Source organism: Stylophora pistillata, chromosome 5 (assembly GCF_964205215.1).
Source record: "Stylophora pistillata chromosome 5, jaStyPist1.2, whole genome shotgun sequence".
Classification (NCBI taxonomy): domain Eukaryota; kingdom Metazoa; phylum Cnidaria; class Anthozoa; order Scleractinia; family Pocilloporidae; genus Stylophora; species Stylophora pistillata.
Window position 1 is genome coordinate 30,918,233 of NC_142523.1, and position 19,235 is coordinate 30,937,467.

The window sequence follows — 19,235 nt, forward strand, 5'->3', positions numbered from 1 at the left end:
GATCGCGTGTTTTTCATGGCTCTCATCTATAACCTAGCGAGATTAGGATCTTCGGGTCATTTATGAAGGCTTACTCCATCGCTACGCGTATTGGAACATCCACTGGCCACACGTCGTTGCGGTATTATTGTATTTTTGGGGTGCGTTTTTTATTGAAGAAATCTCGATGCTCTTGTGAAAGAAATCTCAACAGAAGTTAAATGAGTTCTCCCTTCTACGTCACTTCCTTTGGGGGGGCAAAGCTCTACGCTCGAACCACGCGTTGAGAAAAGTTTCAAATTTAAACGAAAACAACAAAGGATTTACCCTTTTTTTCAAAAGATTTATTTTTATTTAAGTTGTTATCCGTCTTTTCTCAAAAATTCATCACAGGCGAGAGAGTATCCCTTTAAGCTTGAATTAACAAATGGTGAACGGCATAGCGTATACCATTGAGTTATGGATGCACGCGGGAGGTTGCTAAGCACGAAAGAAGCGTAAGAGTCGCGCGAGGCGATAGCCGAGTGCAACTCTAGCTTCTTGAGTGCTTAGCAAACCTCCCAAGTGCATCCATAACTCAATAGTGCACGCTATGGCGTTCAGCATTTGTTTTATAACATAACATCGATACATTGGAGGAACAGAAGTCCTTTGATTGAGCTACATCGCAAAAAAAAAGTTTTGTGTAGTCTTACATGACAAGAGAAAACAAGAGCCGACCAAGGATAACATCAGAAGCAGAATTGCCTCCACTATACAATCAACGTCACTAAATGACAGCAACTTGACTAAAGACGAACAACGCGCACTGAAACGACTGAGAAACGACGAGAACATAGTCATCCTACCAGCCGACAAAGGACGAGTTACTGTTGTTATGGACAAAACTGACTATCACGACAAAATGGACGCACTAGTTAACGACAAACGAACCTACGAAGAACTCAAACGTGACCCAACTCCTGCACTTCAACGTAAACTCAACAGTAAACTACTGAAACTCAAGAAAACGAACGCCTTTGACAACCAACGGTACTATCGACTGAGGTGCTCGGTACCGCAGCCACCGAAACTCTACGGTTTGCCGAAACTACACAAACCTGGTTTCCCGATGCGACCTATTGTTTCTTTCTGTGGCTCTCCCACATACCAACTATCCAAGTACCTGACGACAATACTACAACCGCTAACCGACAAATCCAGACATAAACTACAATCCACTGAAGACTTCATTAACGCTACCAAGACTGTTGAGATACCTGACGACTACAAACTAGTGTCATTTGATATGAAATCACTGTTCACAAGTATTCCACGTCAATTGGCATTACAATGCACTGAGACTGCAATCCGACAATCTACTGACCCACTACCGCTACCGACAGACGACATTATGGACTTGCTAAACATTTGCCTAACGTCTACTTACTTTCAGTACAACGGTAAACACTACAAACAGTTACACGGCACTGCCATGGGGGCTCCAGTTTCTGTTGTTATAGTAGAAATTGTGATGCAGAACATCGAGGAACGCGCCCTTTCGACTTGCCGACAAACGATACCGCTTTGGTTACGTTACGTTGACGACACCTTCACCGCCGTTCGACACGACGAAATTGACGCATTCCACCGCCACCTTAATGAACAAAACACTGACATACAGTTTACCAGAGAAGTCGAAGAAAATGGAAAACTTCCTTTTCTAGTCTGCCTGGTAAGCCACAACGACAATTCATTACGGACGACAGTTTACAGGAAACCGACACACACCGACAGATTACTAGACGAGTCATTCTACAACCCTACATCACACAAAGCCACAACTATCAGAACTCTAACACGACGCGCACAACTAGTATGCGACTCGACAGACAGCTTATCCCACGAGAACAAATACCTTCACCGTGTTTTTACGAAGAACAACTACAACAACGACTTCATCCGACGAAACACTCACCGACCCACTACCACTACCGAAACAAACGACAGCGCAACCCCTACGACTACAGCAACCATACCGTACATAAAAGGCATGTCTGAAAACATCTCGCGCATCTTACTACCCTTCAATATCCGCGTCGCCCACAAACCCATCACCACACTACGTCAGTTACTAACCAACGTTAAAGACAAAGACGAACCGAGGAACAGACAGGGAACAATTTATAAGATCAATTGTTCCGACTGCCGAGCCTCCTACATCGTTGAGACTGGCAGAAACCTCACAACAAGACTGACTGAACACAGACGGGCGACGAGGAAAGGTGATGTCAGCAATCACATTGCTGAACACCATCGACTTACCAACCACAACATTGACTGGGACTCTGCGCAATGCCTAACCTACAGCACTGACTATTTTCAACGACTGACTCTGGAAAGCTGGTTTACTAACTTAGAACAGACTCCCCTAAACAGATGTCAACAACTACCCTCTCCATACAAACGACTCATTCACGACATAAACATCACAAACGACCAAAAAAGAACGACCTAACTTTACCGACAGATCGAAACAGACCAATCACGACCGACTTACGTCACTTGAGTCTTACAGCCAATAACATCACGGCAAAACCAACCGATCATTTCACACGACCTGGAATAAGAACATTCTACTGACAACAATCATTCACTTGACTATGATGATGACTTCCGCACAGGTTGTCGAAACGTCAGTCACTACCACCGACAACAGTCCTTTTCAGGACTACACTCACCCGGACGATCAGACTACACCTTCACATGTTACCCCCGGGTTCAAACCATTTACTGCGAGAGAAAACAAGCGCGCGAAAATTCATTCATAACAAATAACTGCACACCAGCAACTCGATAAAGTTTAATCACGCTTCCTGAAATACCGACCAAAACCCTCTTTAATTTATAATCTCTGAATCCAGCAACCGGTGAAAGAGTTCAGCAGAACTATGAACAAACTGTGGTTGTTACAATATGCCATTGCATATTGCAATTAGTCCATAATTGTTTAGATCGTTATTCCCAGTACGCAGCACTCTTTTATTCATATGTAATTAGCTATAGATTGGGCTAAAAATTATTATTCATAGCGAGTGTGAGCGGTTAGGACGCGAAATAAAATTTAATTCTCATCTCTAAGAAAGGTTGTCTTGTGACGATATATTTCTTCATGCCGGAGACGGAAACCACATGAGGAAACAGTGGTGTTTACCATTGTTTTATTAACATAACATTGCAACATTGTAAGAAGAGTTCCCTTTTATTTAACAAATCTTACGTGATCAGAAAAAAACAGGCGCGCGCGTAAAAATAGTCTTAGCATTTGCTCACGTCAGCAGCATACACCCACAGGCAAATAGTAGATGATGAATTAAGCAATCAGAGCGCGCGCTTTGCTTTAGCTATGTTATAAATGAAAATGGAAAAATCAATAGACGAAACTTCTAAATATGTCTCTTACGACTTGTTCCGATACCAGTGATGAAAAAGAATAAACTTTCGACAGCACTAGCATAACAGCTTTCACAAAAACAGTATTTTCAAATAAAATTGCAGTTTCTGTGCTATCTTTAAGCCCTATAATAAAAGCAACAAAAATGACTGGGATTTGCCACACACGTACAGTGCGAGTAACCATTCTAAGCAACAGGGGCTCTCCCACTTTACGCGTGCGCACCTGCCCTCTTGTGCCAATTCCATAGTCTGTGAAACTATAACTAAAATCCATTCGACCGTTAACCCTAGGAAACACAAAACGTTTGTATGTAAGACTGAGAAATTAGTACTTGTGTCATCATAATGTAAGATCCACACAATGGGGTGAACAGCGGAGAAGGCAATAAATGCAATGATGTCATTTACTTAAACTTTACAAGTCTCTTTCAAAAACATGGACCATCTTATGTCAAAAGCCCTCTGTACATAACTCTATCAAAACGATATGTAGCACAGAATTTCAGCTTTATGTTGCTTAAAGTATTGAGAGAATTTAACTGTACATACAAAAATCATGGTAATTGTACTTTTTGTTGTTATCTAAAATTCAATTCTCCCTATATACAATTTGGTGTTTGATCAATTGATACCTAGATAGATAGATAGTTTATGCGTAAAAAAAAAAACTTGCAGCCACTAAGCTGAATTGTGTATTTACAATGCAGTGTAAAATCAGATACAATGAAATATATGAAGTTCATATATTTTGAACTGCGGTATTAGACACATACGGTGCACGATCCTCGTAGTAGATAGCGCTATTTAAGCAATAGCGAAAATCAGACCTGAAAAAAAATCAGGCCTGTACGGGACTCGAACCACTGACCTCTGCGATACTAGTGCAGCGCTCTACCAATTTAGCTAACAAGCTTTCACAGGTTTATTACAAATCAACTTAACGGCCTGCTCCCAATTGGCTCCCAACAAGTTTTCACAGGTTTATTACGAATCAACTTAACGGCCTGCTCCCAATTGGCTTGTTAGCTCAATTGGTAGAGCGCTGCACTAGTATCGCAGAGGTCAGTGGTTCGAATCCCGTACAGGCCTGATTTTTTTCAGGTCTGATTTTCGCTATTGCTTAAATAGCGCTATCTACTGCGAGGATCGTGCACCATATGTATCTAATACCGCAGTTCAAAATATATGAACTTCATATATTTCATTGTATCTGATTTATCACTTTCACGGGTTTATTACGAATCAACTTAACGGCCTGCTCCCAATTGGCTTGTTAGCTCAATTGGTAGAGCGCTGCACTAGTATCGCAGAGGTCAGTGGTTCGAATCCCGTACAGGCCTGATTTTTTTTTCAGGTCTGATTTTCGCTATTGCTTAAATAGCGCTACCTACTGCAAGGATCGTGCACCATATATCCAGTGTAAAATATAATATAATTGCCAACGAGCAGCTGTGGCCAAGAGGCGGCAGCATTCTAGAGCCGTGTGTGCATGAGCTGCAGGGAGAAAAAATCTCGATTTTGCGCAACATAAGATTACAATAGAATCGTTTTGGAATGCAGTATATCATGGTGTTAAACAGATATGCGCAAGTTACGCCTCCTTGTAAGACGTGATTTCTCAGGCGCCGTTTTACTAATTTTCTTCGGAAAAAATTATCTAGCTTGTTTTCAGTTGATATAATTATCACATCTCGATAGCGAAACAAGTACAGGACGTCCTTACCGCGCGCTGCAATTCGGAAGGGCGAAGTTTTGGCAACAAGTTGCAGAATCGAATGTAGTCCTACGCTTTTTTGTTTCACATAAGTAGAGGCTGTTTTAGTTAGTTCTTCAGTCAGTGGTTATTTTGAGTAACATTGGAAATTAACATACAATGTCCAAACTGAAACCATCACAGATATTGTTTCCTTTACAAACAATCATTATCTGAGTAAACAATGTCTTAATGCAGCAATTAATATATAGCCAATTGCCATTGAACAATTGAGGCTGCAATAGTTCGCTGAACACGTTTTCGTTTTGTTGTTTTTTTTTTGTCCTGTTTCATTACGCAAAAGCTTTGATATGATGCAATTGACTATGTAAACCATGTCTTCCTACAGTAATCCAGATAGAGACAATGGTCATTGAACAGGTAACAATGGAACATTTTGCTCAACATGTTTTTGTTTTGATATACACGATGCAGTTGACTATGTAAACCATGCCCTGATGCAGCAATTCACATAGAGACAATTGCCATTAAACAGTTAACAATGCTACATTTCGCTCAACATGTTCTTGTTTTGTTATCTACGATGCAGTTAAGTATGTAAACCATGTCTTAATGCAGCAATTCACAATTGCCATTAAACAGTTAACAATGCAATAGTTTGCTCAACATGTTCATGTTTTGTATAGGTATCACATGATTTCGAGTGCAATTTGGAATAAATTAGCATGAGTAAATTTTTTCAAAGACTAACAAAATTCCATGAGCCCGTAGGGCAAGTAGAATTTGTGGTCTTTGAAAAAATTTACAAGTGCTTATTTATTCCAAATTGCTGGAGAAAAACATGTGATTATCTATTAATAATATGCATGAGAACTACGAGGTAGCTTCTCATAACTACGCAGAAGAAGAGCGCGCACATCACGTGCAAAAATAAGTTATTCAAACCCTGCAAGTGACATTGACCTTCACATTGACCTTGACATTGACATTGATCAATCATTCTGACCAATCAGCATGTCTGATTTGTTTCCTTCTTTGCACTGAATTAACTCTCTTCTGCACTGAATTAACTCTTTTCTGCACTTAATTAACTGAAAACAGCATTCATCTTAACCAATTAGAACTGAGAAATTTTTTCTTGTATATTTAACAATTATTCCACGAGCGCGCGTTGGATATGAGATGGCGACGATAGTCAACGAGGCGCCTAGCGCCTCGTTGGCTATAGTCATCTCATATCCAACAAGTGCGAGTGGAATAATTGTTTTCTTAAAAACGTTAAATTAAATTATTAAATTTTATTAAATTTTTAGCTCTCTTTTAATTTTAAGTTGACACATACGCTTACCATATTTGTAGATTATGGTATATTGGCTGATATACCATAATGGCTAAGCCTATAAAAAGTCTTGAATTGCATTATCCAATGATCTAGTTTTTAATAATATTAGATACAAGTTCAATACAACTACTAAAAACCTTTGTATTGCCAAGTAAGTTACTTTATTTTCCCAGAGAAATTATTAAGTCTGAAAAACCTAATGGGAAAAGGTTAAAAAGATACTGGTAGCTGCAGCCGTAAATGATGTCATGATGAAAATAGAAAATTCCAGATATAAGCCCGCGCTCGTGCTTTTAAGAAATGCATTCGGGTTTGTTTTTACAAACGACTTAAGAAGAACAATCAATAACAAAAGTAATTGAGAAGAAACTGCTGTCGACTGGTTGCTGTAAATTTCTAAAAATTAAACACAGTTCTTTTAAGATTATACAAATTTAAAAAATCTGAGCGCTAAAAATAAGCTTAAGGATTCGAAAGTTATTAACATCTCCTACAAAATGGTATTTAAATTTCGATCTAAATGTTAAGATTGTGTCTTCCTCGTTGGCACCTAGCGATAGGTACTACTAGTATAGTACAGTAATATCTAAAATAATATCTTGTAATAGTGAGTATAATATAATGATAGTAATAAAGTCTTATATAAATAATATTGTTCAAAACTGGATCATTGGATAATGCAATTCAAGACTTTTTATTGGCTTAGCCATTATGGTATATCAGCCAATATACCATAATCTACAAATATGGCAAGCGTACGTGTCAGATTAAAATTAAAAGGGAGCTAAAAATTGAATAAAATTTAATTTAATTTAACCTTTTTAATAAAACAGTTATTCCACTCGCGCTTGTTGGATATGAGATGATTATAGCCAACTCGGCGCTACGCGCCTCGTTGGCTATCCATCATCTTATATCCAACGCGCGCTCGTGGAATAATTGTTAAAATTCCTATAAATATAATGAAAGCTTGAACTGTTAAATTATATACGTCATCGATCTCATTTACAAAACTCACCAAGCACTAAAGTTCGTTGTTAATACACGATCTTACTAAAAAACTATTTTTGAAACGCTTGGTCTTTCATTTGGAAATCGCAAAACGCCTTTTGCGCCTAAGACTATAACACGACGGCCCTGATGATTGAAGCATTTTATGTAAGCGATGAGCCGGGTAATTAGCAATCGAGAGGAAGATCGATGGTTTTTCTTTCTCTTTTTACAAATAAACTATCTGTCTATCTATCTATCTCAACCTTATTCGAATGTCCTCTTCTAGAATGTTCTGATTAAAGACCTTTTTTCAGTACGGCATTGTAACAATCATGAAGTAAAAAAACCAAAAGAGTACTAACTGAGCCTTTCACCGGAAGGAAAATTTTTCACCGAACAATTTAGTATTCAGTTTACCTAGAGTTTACATGTACTAGTTGATATTTTACTTTCTTCAGTTTTCTTTCTTTCTACTGTTTACATGTACTAGTTGATATTTTACTCTCTTCAGTTTTCTTTCTTTCTACAGTTTACATGTACCAGTTGACGTTTTACTTTTTCTTTTACATGTAATTTATTGCTTGCTCATGAACTGATCAATTAGATTAAACAGAAACTAACTACGTTTTCTAATACAACTACATGACTTGTATATTCTGTATAAAAAATGGAAATGAAATGCATAAAGAGGACCTATTGAATCATGTTCATTACTGTTTCAAACCTTTTTCTTTGACCTTCTTTCTCTTTTCAGCAATGAAGATGATTAACAAAAGAACAAGGGCTTCAACAACGATACCAATAAAAGGCCACAAAGGGCCCAATGGATCTGTTAAAACAAAACAAAAAAGCAAACAATAAAACAACATGATAACATTGACGGGTCAAACCATTTGTTGAACAAAACCTACAGGAGGCTGAGTGACTCTTTAGGATTGTGATACCTCTAGTATAACTTGCAATCACATATTATGTTGTTGTAAGAAATGCCATCATTCAATTATATTTTGAATCAAATGAAAGCAACTGGGATTTCAAGAATCGTAATGCTCATGTTAAAATAACCAAAAAAGTATTAAATAAATATAGATACTGATAATTATAGTGATATTGATAATGCTCAAGATGATGACAATGATAATAATGGTAAATAATAAATAATGGTAACATGACCAAGTAGATTCCAATTGGGTCTGTAATCGTACCAGTGATTAACAAAACCAGACAAACATGCAGAGCAGGAGTCTGATTTGTCAATCATAGCTGAAAAGTAAAGCTGTAAGTACAAACATGGTTGTTGCTATGGTTACTGCAATTAATTTTGTCATTGGTGGATATCTAAGCTGAGTGGACCTAGTATGATTAGCTGCTTTAGCTGTCTGATTACAGCCAACTGTCTGATTACACTGTCGGATTACAAACCCTGTAAAGGAATAATAAGTGAAAAATAAAGCAACAAAAAGCACTGATCCCATTTGAGGGAATTGCAATGGCTATGATCACACTAATAATAATGATAAAAACAACATTACCTGTTTGCTACTACATGTAAATGCAGCTGACAGTGATAATTCTGAGGAAAACATAATTGTACACGTAAACCAGGACATAATCCTCTGATCCCTAACAGTGACTTAAAGTGCACCTGACCCCTAAATTTTTTTTTCACTTAAAAAAAATGTTCCTGCTTTGGTGAGTATTTCCTCGAAAAAATTGTAGGATTTGGTTAAATCCTAACTTTTTTATGCCCTGTTGAAGTCGAGATATGAATGGACCACGACCGCGTAAATGGGCATCTGGGCAGAGTAGACTTGTGACGTCACTTCGAGAAGACGCTTAAGGAATTCTCAGCCAGTGGTTGACCTGCGAAAGCCTTTCTAGCACTAGATTCATTCTGCGGCATATTTGCGACCAATATCGATCTAACCTTCCAAACATAACCTGTGAACTGTGCAAAATGGCGCGAAATACAGATTGTTGGGTTCTCAAAGTGACGTCACATTAGTCGCCAGACTCTTGATCCTTGAAACGCTGTCGTGAGTCAAAATGGCGGTGATTTTAATGCGATTTTCCATACTTCACCGGGGCACAAAAATTTAAGGATTTGACCAAATCCAAAAATGTTTTTGGAAGGGATACTCACCAAAGCATAAAGATTTTTTTAACACGAAAAAGAAATTTAGGAGTTAGGTGCACTTTAAGCATCTACACATAGAATGTAATTTTCCCCTTACAAGACCACCCTGAATCAAACATCAAGGTAATGAGAATTAAGGAAATGATCACCAACTAAAGATTTTCTTGATTTTTCGACAAATTCTCTTCGTCAGTAGAAAACGAAATATCTACAGAAGAGAAGGAAGAATCTAGATGTTGTCAGTCAGTTTCTTAAAGTGTTAAGCAAATAAAATGATCAAAACACACGTAGAGCCTCACCTCCGACGCCCAGAATGAATCGCTGGCATTTGTCTTCTACATTTTGGGAGCAGTTCGAAGGAAGACAACAATAATAATATCAATGATCAGTATAATCCACTCCAGACACGATCAGAATCGATGGGCCAAATGTGTCTTGATGAATCTTGTAGTGTCCACCTGATCCATCTGACAGGAAACACAGTAAAGGTAAAGTGAGACAAATTCATTTCCTCTAGAACAGATAATTTCTTAGTCTCCCTCGCAGCCGTTTTTTTCGGATGTCACGCAACGCTCTCCCAAAAGAACGGCTGCTGACAACCGAACTACATTCCTTTCTCCGAATTGGCCAATCACAGCTGGGGTTCCATTTTCAGGAACCTTTTCGCATCAGACTCACCTTTTGAGACTCGTCCAATCAGATATCGTTTTCTATCGCGATCCTCGTGTGGAAAACACAAGACAAATGGCGGTGCTTGAAGCAGCTTTTCGCAAAGCGTCGTCAAAGTTCCAAATTCTCGAGCTTAAAGCTCACCAGAAGCTTGCAATTAAAAGAGTTTTAGTCGAGAAAGAGGATGTTTTTGCTAAGTTGCCCACAGGATCCGGGAAATCGTTAATAATTATATCAAGCACTCCCGCTCGTGTTTGAACATGTTACCGATGAAAGTGGTCATATTATTGTTATTGTCGTTGCGTTGTACCAATGTGCGGAAACACTCGATAATTCGGGCCGATTTCCTGTACCGGTGATAAGAAGCCAGGAACATAACTAATCGGGTTCGCTCCAGCTAGCAGCGGACTGGCAAAGAAGAAGTACAAGTAGTGTAGGAGACGTTGGCCGACCAAAAATATATACTCTATCTTTACCAGGGCACAACGATGAACATGTGAAACATTTCGAGCTCTCATCGACAAATTTCGCCAGTGTTTCTCCCAACATCCACATTTTCGCGTGAAACCTTACTTCATACAGATTTTCTGGTATGTGATTGGTCAGTTCAATAGACCGCGACCAAACCGCAAGGACAATAAGAAAGGAATGTAGTTCGGTTGTTAGCAGCCGTACTTTTGGGGGAGCGTTGCGTGACATCCAAAAAAAACGGCTGCGAGGGAGACTAATAATTTTTCTGACTGTTTCTGTTTTATCACAAAAAATAAATAAAGATAATAAATAACTTATACTGGCAAATGATGACGAACCCACAAAGATTGCGTTGAATTGTTTTAATAGGAGCCCTTGATGAAATGAGCATCTTTAAACCTTACTTATGTAAACCTGAACACTGTCTTCATTCTGCTTCTTCACCTTCCATTCTACCTCCAAAGGAAATCCTTTTGGAGCGCACTGAAACGACACAGTGCTTCCTTTAGAAGCCTTCTCAGTCCTCAATGTCTTCCTTTGGCTTGGAAACCAAGGTGCAACTAGAATAAATCAATGACCAGGTAACACTTGAATTGTCCAAGTAAGGGGTGCAATCTTGGATTAACAACAAGACATACACGCACATTTACCCTGGTTTACAAAGAAAAAATGGTAGATAGAGATCGAAATACCGTCTATGTACAGTACATGTAATGTAAAAACTGGGCCATTGAAAGTTCACCAGGAAACTGCTAAGTAGCCTTAAAATTATCGATCTCTAAGGCTGAATGAACCTTCCCAGGTATGCTGTACCAAGGAAAATGTCTCAGCTTACCAAATGCTTTCCCTTCTACTCCCGGAAGTGACTGCAATGTAACCTCTCCATACAAATTTAAAACTCAGTCTATTCAGCAAACAACTGAAACAAGATGTTTTTTCTCTTCTTGTGACAAGCGTTAACGAAAAAATATCCTGGGATTACTAGGTTCATACAAAGCAATTTATCAGTTTAAAGGTGGTAGCTATGATGTAATTACAACAAATTCTCTAAAATAGCTATCGCCTCCCGGCTAGCTCAATTGGTTAGAGCGGCGGATTGCGTTGTGTGGGAGGTCGAGGGTTCGAGCCTCGGCCGGACCAATACTTATGGTCTTAAAATAAGTAAGGAGAGTTTGCAACCTTTCTATAATCAAAAAATGGAAAGATATTCTACTCTTCTTGGATAAGGACGAATAAACCGTAGGCCCCGTCTTCTGCAGGGTTAGGGGTAGGAGACGTTAATTTCCCACGCACGAGATCTCTGTGTGGTGGATGTCCTCTCCTGGGTGGGATGGGTGGGTGTTGGCCCTGAAAAACCCCTATGGGGAGTGGTCAATTAACCATATATGTATGTATGTATGTATGTATGTATGTAGGTATGTATGATGAGAGACTTAGTCATTTCTAATCAGATAATCAGATCCGGGTGCAGGTATTTCTGGAAATATAAAACGGTGTTTTCATCTTGGGTACTTTACTTTCTGTTTAATAATGGTATGGCTTTTAAAAGTCAGGGTATTACAGAATTGATTGAATGCTTATCAGCCCATGCAGATTCATAGTGCCCATACAGAATGTACAATGCAGCTCTTTTACCCCTTTAACCAAGACAGAATTTTGTTTTTATAATATCAATACAATATCACACAGACAAGTCATGAGAAGAAAGAAAAATATCAATTAGGGGATTGTTAGTTGATCCAATAGTAAATTGACCGAAGTAACAGCAGAAAAATTGAATGGCAGACAGTAACAAGAATTACAAATGAGATCTTGCAAGTGAAAGGGTTCAATTATGCAGACTTTTAAAAATGTGGCCCAGGTTTCTTCAGTTTGTTGATTTCTTGTACCACACATAATGTACAATTAATGTACCACCACAGTTAAACCTTTAATATACTGCTACGAGTGACCAAGACAGAATTTCTCCTTACAATATCAATACAAAATCAAGCAGACAAGTGATGAGAATAAACAAAAATGTCAATTAGGGGATCATTGGTCAATCCAATACCAATTCAATCGCCCGAATTTAATTCGTACGCATGATATGGCAGACAGTACTTCTGAGATATTTCGAAGGAAAGGGTTAAACTCTTCTTAAAGAGCTTCTTAAAAAAAAAATTACTGTCAACACACATGTAATAGTGCATTTTACTTACTCTTAATAAATATGCCATCTGTAACTTTGTACTCCTTAATATGCCTCAGCTTTACTTCCAAAAGGCATGTGTAATTTCCTCCTTGTTGGACACCAACCTTTGTAACTTTCAGTGGGGCTATAAAGTCCTGTTGCACATCTGGATCTGGATACCGCACACTCTCCAACAACTTCCCATCTTTATACCAGGAAATCCTCCTCAGTGAGGTGCTGTTCTCGTTTCCTCTTCTAGTTAGGTTGCAGAAGATTATGATGTCGTAACCTGGATTAAGAACACTGGAATCTGTGACTTTCACTGTTGGAATTTCATTTCCTGAAATACAAGAATGTGTAAACAATTACATGTAGGTGAAGATTATTGGCCAAGTGCTCAAGCATCAGGTGGATTGATTTTTTTGTTAACTAATATACACATTTTGTTTCCTTGTTGGAATGAAGATGGTTCATATAGAAATATTTTGCTGAATACGGAACTTTGTGAAAAGGTACTTTTCAATCCAAGATGAGGGCATAACTTTTTGATAATCATTCAGCACCCACACTACATGTAAACTGCACATTCGAAGTGAAAAATAACAGGAACTTTGACTTCATTTGAACAATGGCAAGTAACTACACTACAACAGCTCATCCTATTCTCAGTGGTTTAAAGGAGATAGCAGTAGTGTTTTTCCCCACAATAAGATGCCAGTCGTCAGAAAAGTTACCCCCATCCCTTGCATTTCCTCCTGTTTTCTGACAGTTTATTTTTACTCAATTCTATACTCAATGGATAGACACGACATACATAATAGACCTATTTATGCTGTGAGAGTACAAAGTAATGAAATTTCATCTGCAATGCATAGACTTACTTGTAATAACACTAACACTAAAGCCATCCCTCTTTGGTAACCTTACATTTTTTGCAAAAGCATGGCACTCATAGCTTCCAAGATCACCATACTGACTGTCATCCTGAATTGTTACATTCTTCAAAGTCATGGTAGTGTACAATTTAATGTTTCCTCCTACAACGAAAGCAATTAACTTGTTTGCAGGAGGAGAAGAATATGGCTTTGTACTGTACAGATTATAGAGGGGGAGGGGAGAGGGAGGAGAGAGATCCCATTCCAGGCACAAATTGATAAAAAATTATCATGGCATCAAGTATCCAAAAAAGGAAAAGTTCAAATCTCTCTTGTTATAAGTGCAAGGTTTCAGGGAAATCTTGATCTTCTGACAAACTTTAAAGGAAATAAAATTCATGGGTCACATATAATTCAGGAGGGAAATCATGACTCAGCCTCGTTCACACTATTTATGACGATTTTAAGAATCCTGCTTTGGGAGTAAAGTTTGAGGTCCAGCAGTTGTTTTGTTTTTATTTTTTTCTGGAGCCAGATAGTTTTTTTTTTACATTATCTGTAATACAAAGATGTACTTACTTATATTCTCTGTTCTTTGATTAAACACAAATCTATCCCCCTCTAACTTTCTGTATCGGTTAAGGTCATCTCTCCTATAAAACTCTATTCTATCTGGTTGAAGTTTACCAGATGCTTCAAATGTAATGCAAGTAACGTTTGCTGAGGTGTACTCTAGACGGTAGATGTTCTCTGGGAAAGGTTGTATGACTCCAAATGATGGTTCCCCTGAACAAAAAAAAAAGAAAAGAAAAAAAAACTTGTACACGTCCATTTATTAAACTGCAGGAACTGCACATACATGTACAGTATACTTGTTTGTAATATCCTAAGCACCTCCTCCAGAAAATGCCATACACTGCAGGAAAATTAGGGAGATTCAAACTGGGACTACTCAAAAGGCTGCAAGGCTGGGGAAAAAAGGCTAGAAATGAGAAACCGGTGTGCTTTTCTGCATGTGGGGGGGGGGGGACAGATTAATTTAAAGCTGTAATGGATTTTTTCCCATACTGTACCTTACCGCTATGAAGCTGTTATGTACATTGTAACTATACCTAAAATTCGCAATCTCAGAATTGCAGCTCGATCAGCAATAACATATGATTTTCAAATTAGTATATTTTAAAGCCTATGTAATGCGGTAAAAATATTTAGTGCATGAAAACACTGTCTAATTTCACAAATTCGACTTCAAATATCATTTCCAAATTCATGTATACAATTCTAAATGGCCAATGAGCTAAATTTTGTAGAACAAACCACACAATTTTCATAATTATTCAATAGAGTGTTTCTATTGAGGAACTATCGGCTGATAGTTGCCCTGCGGAAATTTGATGTTCTTAAAACAAATATTTTCCCGAGAAGTGATTAGCTTTCATAGCAAATAAGCTAGTTTTAAGAAAATAATATTTCCAAGGGGCTGCTATCAGACCAATAGTTCTGAGACATTAACACTCTATTGTCTTTGTGCACCACTAAATTTTCTTCTGCGTGCCAGTTGAAAAACAGTCAAAACCCTCTAAATGCAGGGCAATCAAATATCTATTTATGCATACAGCCCGTCACAAATGTCAATAATTCGCAACTGTACATTGGAATACGTTATACCTGTCAGAATTGAAACTTACTGTTTTTCCGATCTGCCTAACTTCGCGGCCGACAAACCATTCAAAATTTTTCACGGATGAGTACTATCCATCCAGGTATTTTCCACGGATGGGCATTATCCATCCAGGTATTTTCTGCGGATGAGCACTATGGGCTGACAGTGTCTCTCCACAGATGAACACTATCGCATCAGGTGATCATTTTAAACCAATAAGAATTGGAGAAAATTTAGTGGTGAACTATAAGGGCTGATAGTGTCTCTCTACGTATGAACACTATCGCGTCACGTTATCAATTTAAACCAATAAGAATCGGAGAAAATTTAGTGGTGAATTATAAGTGATGTTAGCACTCAGTCACACTGAAAGATTTTTCGATCAGTTCATTATAAACTTGAGATGATTCCAGAATTATTGAAAAGTTCTGATTGCAAACTTCAAAGAAAACATCGAAGATTCAAGACAATACCTTTCATTTGTAACCACAAAAATAACCCCGTGAGTATGAGGTTTTCGTTAGAGAAAGCACAGGTAACCCGGGCTCACTGTTTGTATCACATACACATGGTTAACTAGAGAGAACATACGGGGCGAAGTTTAGGTCTAGAAAACAAATCGCCATATGGTAAGTTTCATTGATTTTAATTTCCAGTTTCAAGCCAATTTTCAGACCTAAACTTCGCCCCATAATTGTTCTCTCTATTTAACCATGTGTACGTGACACAAACAGTGAGCATGGGTTACCTGTGGAAAAAGCTCGTAATTTTCATCGGGAGATCGAAATGTATTCGTTCATTCCGAAAGATAATTATACGCTCACAAAGCTTCAAAGAAAGTTAAAAGACAATGCTTAATATGAGATTGCAAATCATCTATTTGAAAGCTTCGGTTCCCTTCAAAGGTTTCAGCCAACGGTTTGGGGAATGCGGGTGATCCTCGGTGCAAAAAACTGACGAGGTTTTCTTTGTTTCATGAGGTATTGTTTTGCTGCACGCTATTATTTTATAATGTTTTGTTCTCTTTGTTTTTTACGCCACTCGTGAGCTTTACAGGTTTTTACATAGAGGATGAGCCCCGTATGCACTAATTTAACTTCACGAACACATTCTCTATAAACCAGCATGTTTACGTCGCTTTCCGTTCAAGTTTCATTAGCAGAATGAGATTTGTTTCGGAAGCCCTCGCATGGCAAGTAAAGTTCCTTCGGAGCTGCCACTATATCATCATTATAGGGTTCTTAATACAAATGTTCATGTTTGTGAGTAAAATGTTCATGTTTCGGAAGATTTAGTGTATTAAATGGACCATATTTTGTTCCCCATACTATTCCTTATGACGCATTTAAATTGTCAACGGTTACTTACATAACTTAACACCGCTTCACATAACGCGTGACGCTTTCATGAATAATCCATCGCTTTTCCTTGAGACGTGAGATTGGGACTCCTGAGCGGAATACGTGTTTTAAGGCACGATCGGCGTCACGATCGGCACGATACAGTAATTTACTGGTCAGCGGACAGCTTAACGTGATCTCAAAATGCTGATAACTTTTACAATTATAATGTTTACGCCGTGAGTCTGGTCGACAACGTAAAAAGGTAAAGCTTAGAGAGAATACCGTAAACTTAGCTTTGAAATTCTGCAAATCTTTGGGAGGAGCAACTACAGAATACAGGGCCATTGATGTCCACCTTGTCGGCATTCTTTGAAGAACGAGTTAGAAAACAAAAGGATGCATTGTGATTCAATTGGATGTAAATACAGGGCTGTGGTCTAAGCAGCGTCCGCTGGCCCTTGGCGCCTTACTTTTGCTCTTGGGCGACTCGGGCATCTTAGTTTTTCACAACAAGTATATTCTGGCCGCCCTGGATTTCACAGTTTCAGAGCACTGGGCTCCCTTAAATTTTTCTTGGAGCACAGCCTTGAAATAAGTGGCTGTGACTTTTGGGTAGTTCTTACGCTCAATTATATATTTTGCCAAAGCCGAACTGAAGTTGCACACGATATGAAATTTTTGGGTTCTGTCTTCGTGTACCGGTTCACAAGAGCCAATACAAAAGACCAAACAATACACAATAGCTAACCGATAATTCCTAAACAAAGAAAGAGCAATGGTAATTCCCTTGTGAACCGGTACACCAGGACAGAACCAATTTTTGTTTTTCTCGGGTGGTGAGTCCGTGGCAAGTAAGTTTTGGTTTTAAAAGAGCTAAGGCTAAGAATGAGACGGTTTTGAAAAGCTGAAGCGGTGATCCGAGGACGATGTATTATCAGGGTTATAAATTAAAGTGGTGGCTTGAACCGTATAAATCGGCATGTCAACGGCATTTCGGTCAGACCGTCGAGAAGACAAATCATGGGCACTCGTGTAAGTGGCACAGCCATCCTTAATCCCCAATCGTTATTACCGAATTTGTATCAAGCTGGCCAAAACAGTTCTACGTATAAACCTGGGACACACTGCTCTAACGTGTAGGATTGAAGCCCCCCAAAGTACGAAAACTGGCCTCAACAGGAGTAAGAATAAACCGAGGTATGTTTTAAGTACAAAATGTCCATTTTAGCTGCCAATAAACTGTTTTCACTTTCCACCTTTGTTATTGTTTTTCTAAGCAGCAATGATTTTACTTTCCCAACTAGCATTTGTTTCCCATCACAATTATGGATAATTTATAGCATGTCTTCTTTTTATGCTACTTTTCCTCCTCTACTTATTTCATTTTATTTCTTTCTTTTTGTTTTTTCTTTTCTTTCTTTACTAACCTACTGCCACCTGCAACATAAAATGTACTGAGCTAACAGATTACCCCTAGTTTATTCTGTTCCCTGATTCACTAAATAACATTGCCATTCTGGTACTAGTAGAAAACAAATTTTTACATGTAAATGAGTATGTGTAATCAAATGGCGACGAGTGAAATTAGGAAATAATTTCCCTTGCGTCTTGTCAAAATTCTGATAATTTCCCGAGCCTTTAGGCGAGGGAAATTATCAGAATTTTGACAAAACGCAAGGGAAATTATTTCCAATTTCACGAGAAAACCATTTGATTACCTTTTAATATCGTGGGTGACAAATTACGTTCACAACCGTAACTGTTTTTACTGGTTTATTCTCTATCGAAAACCGAGAGCATGAAGAAGAATATAGTTTTCGTTTAAGGCATACATTATTGTTAAATGAGATACAATGAAATATATGAAGTTCATATATTTTGTACTGCGGTATTAGATACAAATGATGCACGATCTTCGCAGTAGATAGCGCTATTTAAGCAATAGCGAAAATCAGACCTAAAAAAAAATAAAAATAAAAAAAATTTAGGCTTGTACGGGATTCGAACCACTGACCTCTGCAATACTAGTGCAGCGCTCTACCAATTGAGCTAACAAGCCAACTGGGAGCAAGCCGTTAAGTTGATTCGTAATAAACCATATGTATCTAATACCGCAGTACAAAATATATGAACTTCATATACTTCATTGTATCTCATTTATCACTTTCACGGGTTTATCACGAATCAACTTAACGGCCTGCTCCCAGTTGGCTTGTTAGCTCAATTGGTAGAGCGCTGCACTAGTATCGCAGAGGTCAGTGATTCGAATCCCGTACAGGCCTGACTTTTTTTCAGGTCTGATTTTCGCTATTGCTTAAATAGCGCTATCTACTGCGAGGATCGTGCATCATATGTATTATTGTTAAAGTTCGTAATTTTCTCAGTTTTTTCACAAAAAATACTTTCGAACTCTTCGTGCCTATTAATAATTTTCGGCCGCT

At 38.3% G+C, this 19,235-nt stretch overlaps 2 protein-coding genes, 1 long non-coding RNA gene and 1 pseudogene across 3 annotated transcripts in view; all 4 read right to left on the bottom strand.

Moving 5' to 3' along the window:
* Positions 1-19,235, bottom strand: part of LOC148731419 (uncharacterized) — a 387,633-nt pseudogene that overhangs the window by 105,808 nt on the left and 262,590 nt on the right.
* LOC148731420 (neural cell adhesion molecule 1-B-like) overlaps positions 1-19,235 on the bottom strand; it is a 284,150-nt gene that overhangs the window by 99,327 nt on the left and 165,588 nt on the right. The window lies entirely within an intron of this gene.
* LOC148731426 (uncharacterized) lies at positions 7,732-10,061 on the bottom strand. The gene is made up of 3 exons (XR_016001668.1): positions 9,900-10,061; positions 8,996-9,036; positions 7,732-8,292 (listed from the first exon to the last, which is right to left on the bottom strand). It is a non-coding gene; the product is annotated as an uncharacterized LOC148731426 (long non-coding RNA).
* LOC148731427 (uncharacterized) lies at positions 11,118-14,693 on the bottom strand. The gene is made up of 4 exons (XM_088761148.1): positions 14,368-14,693; positions 13,795-13,950; positions 12,942-13,253; positions 11,118-11,300 (listed from the first exon to the last, which is right to left on the bottom strand). Exons 1-4 carry the CDS (start codon positions 14,618-14,620, stop codon positions 11,134-11,136), a joined length of 888 nt encoding a protein of 295 aa, XP_088617274.1. The 5' UTR covers positions 14,621-14,693; the 3' UTR covers positions 11,118-11,133.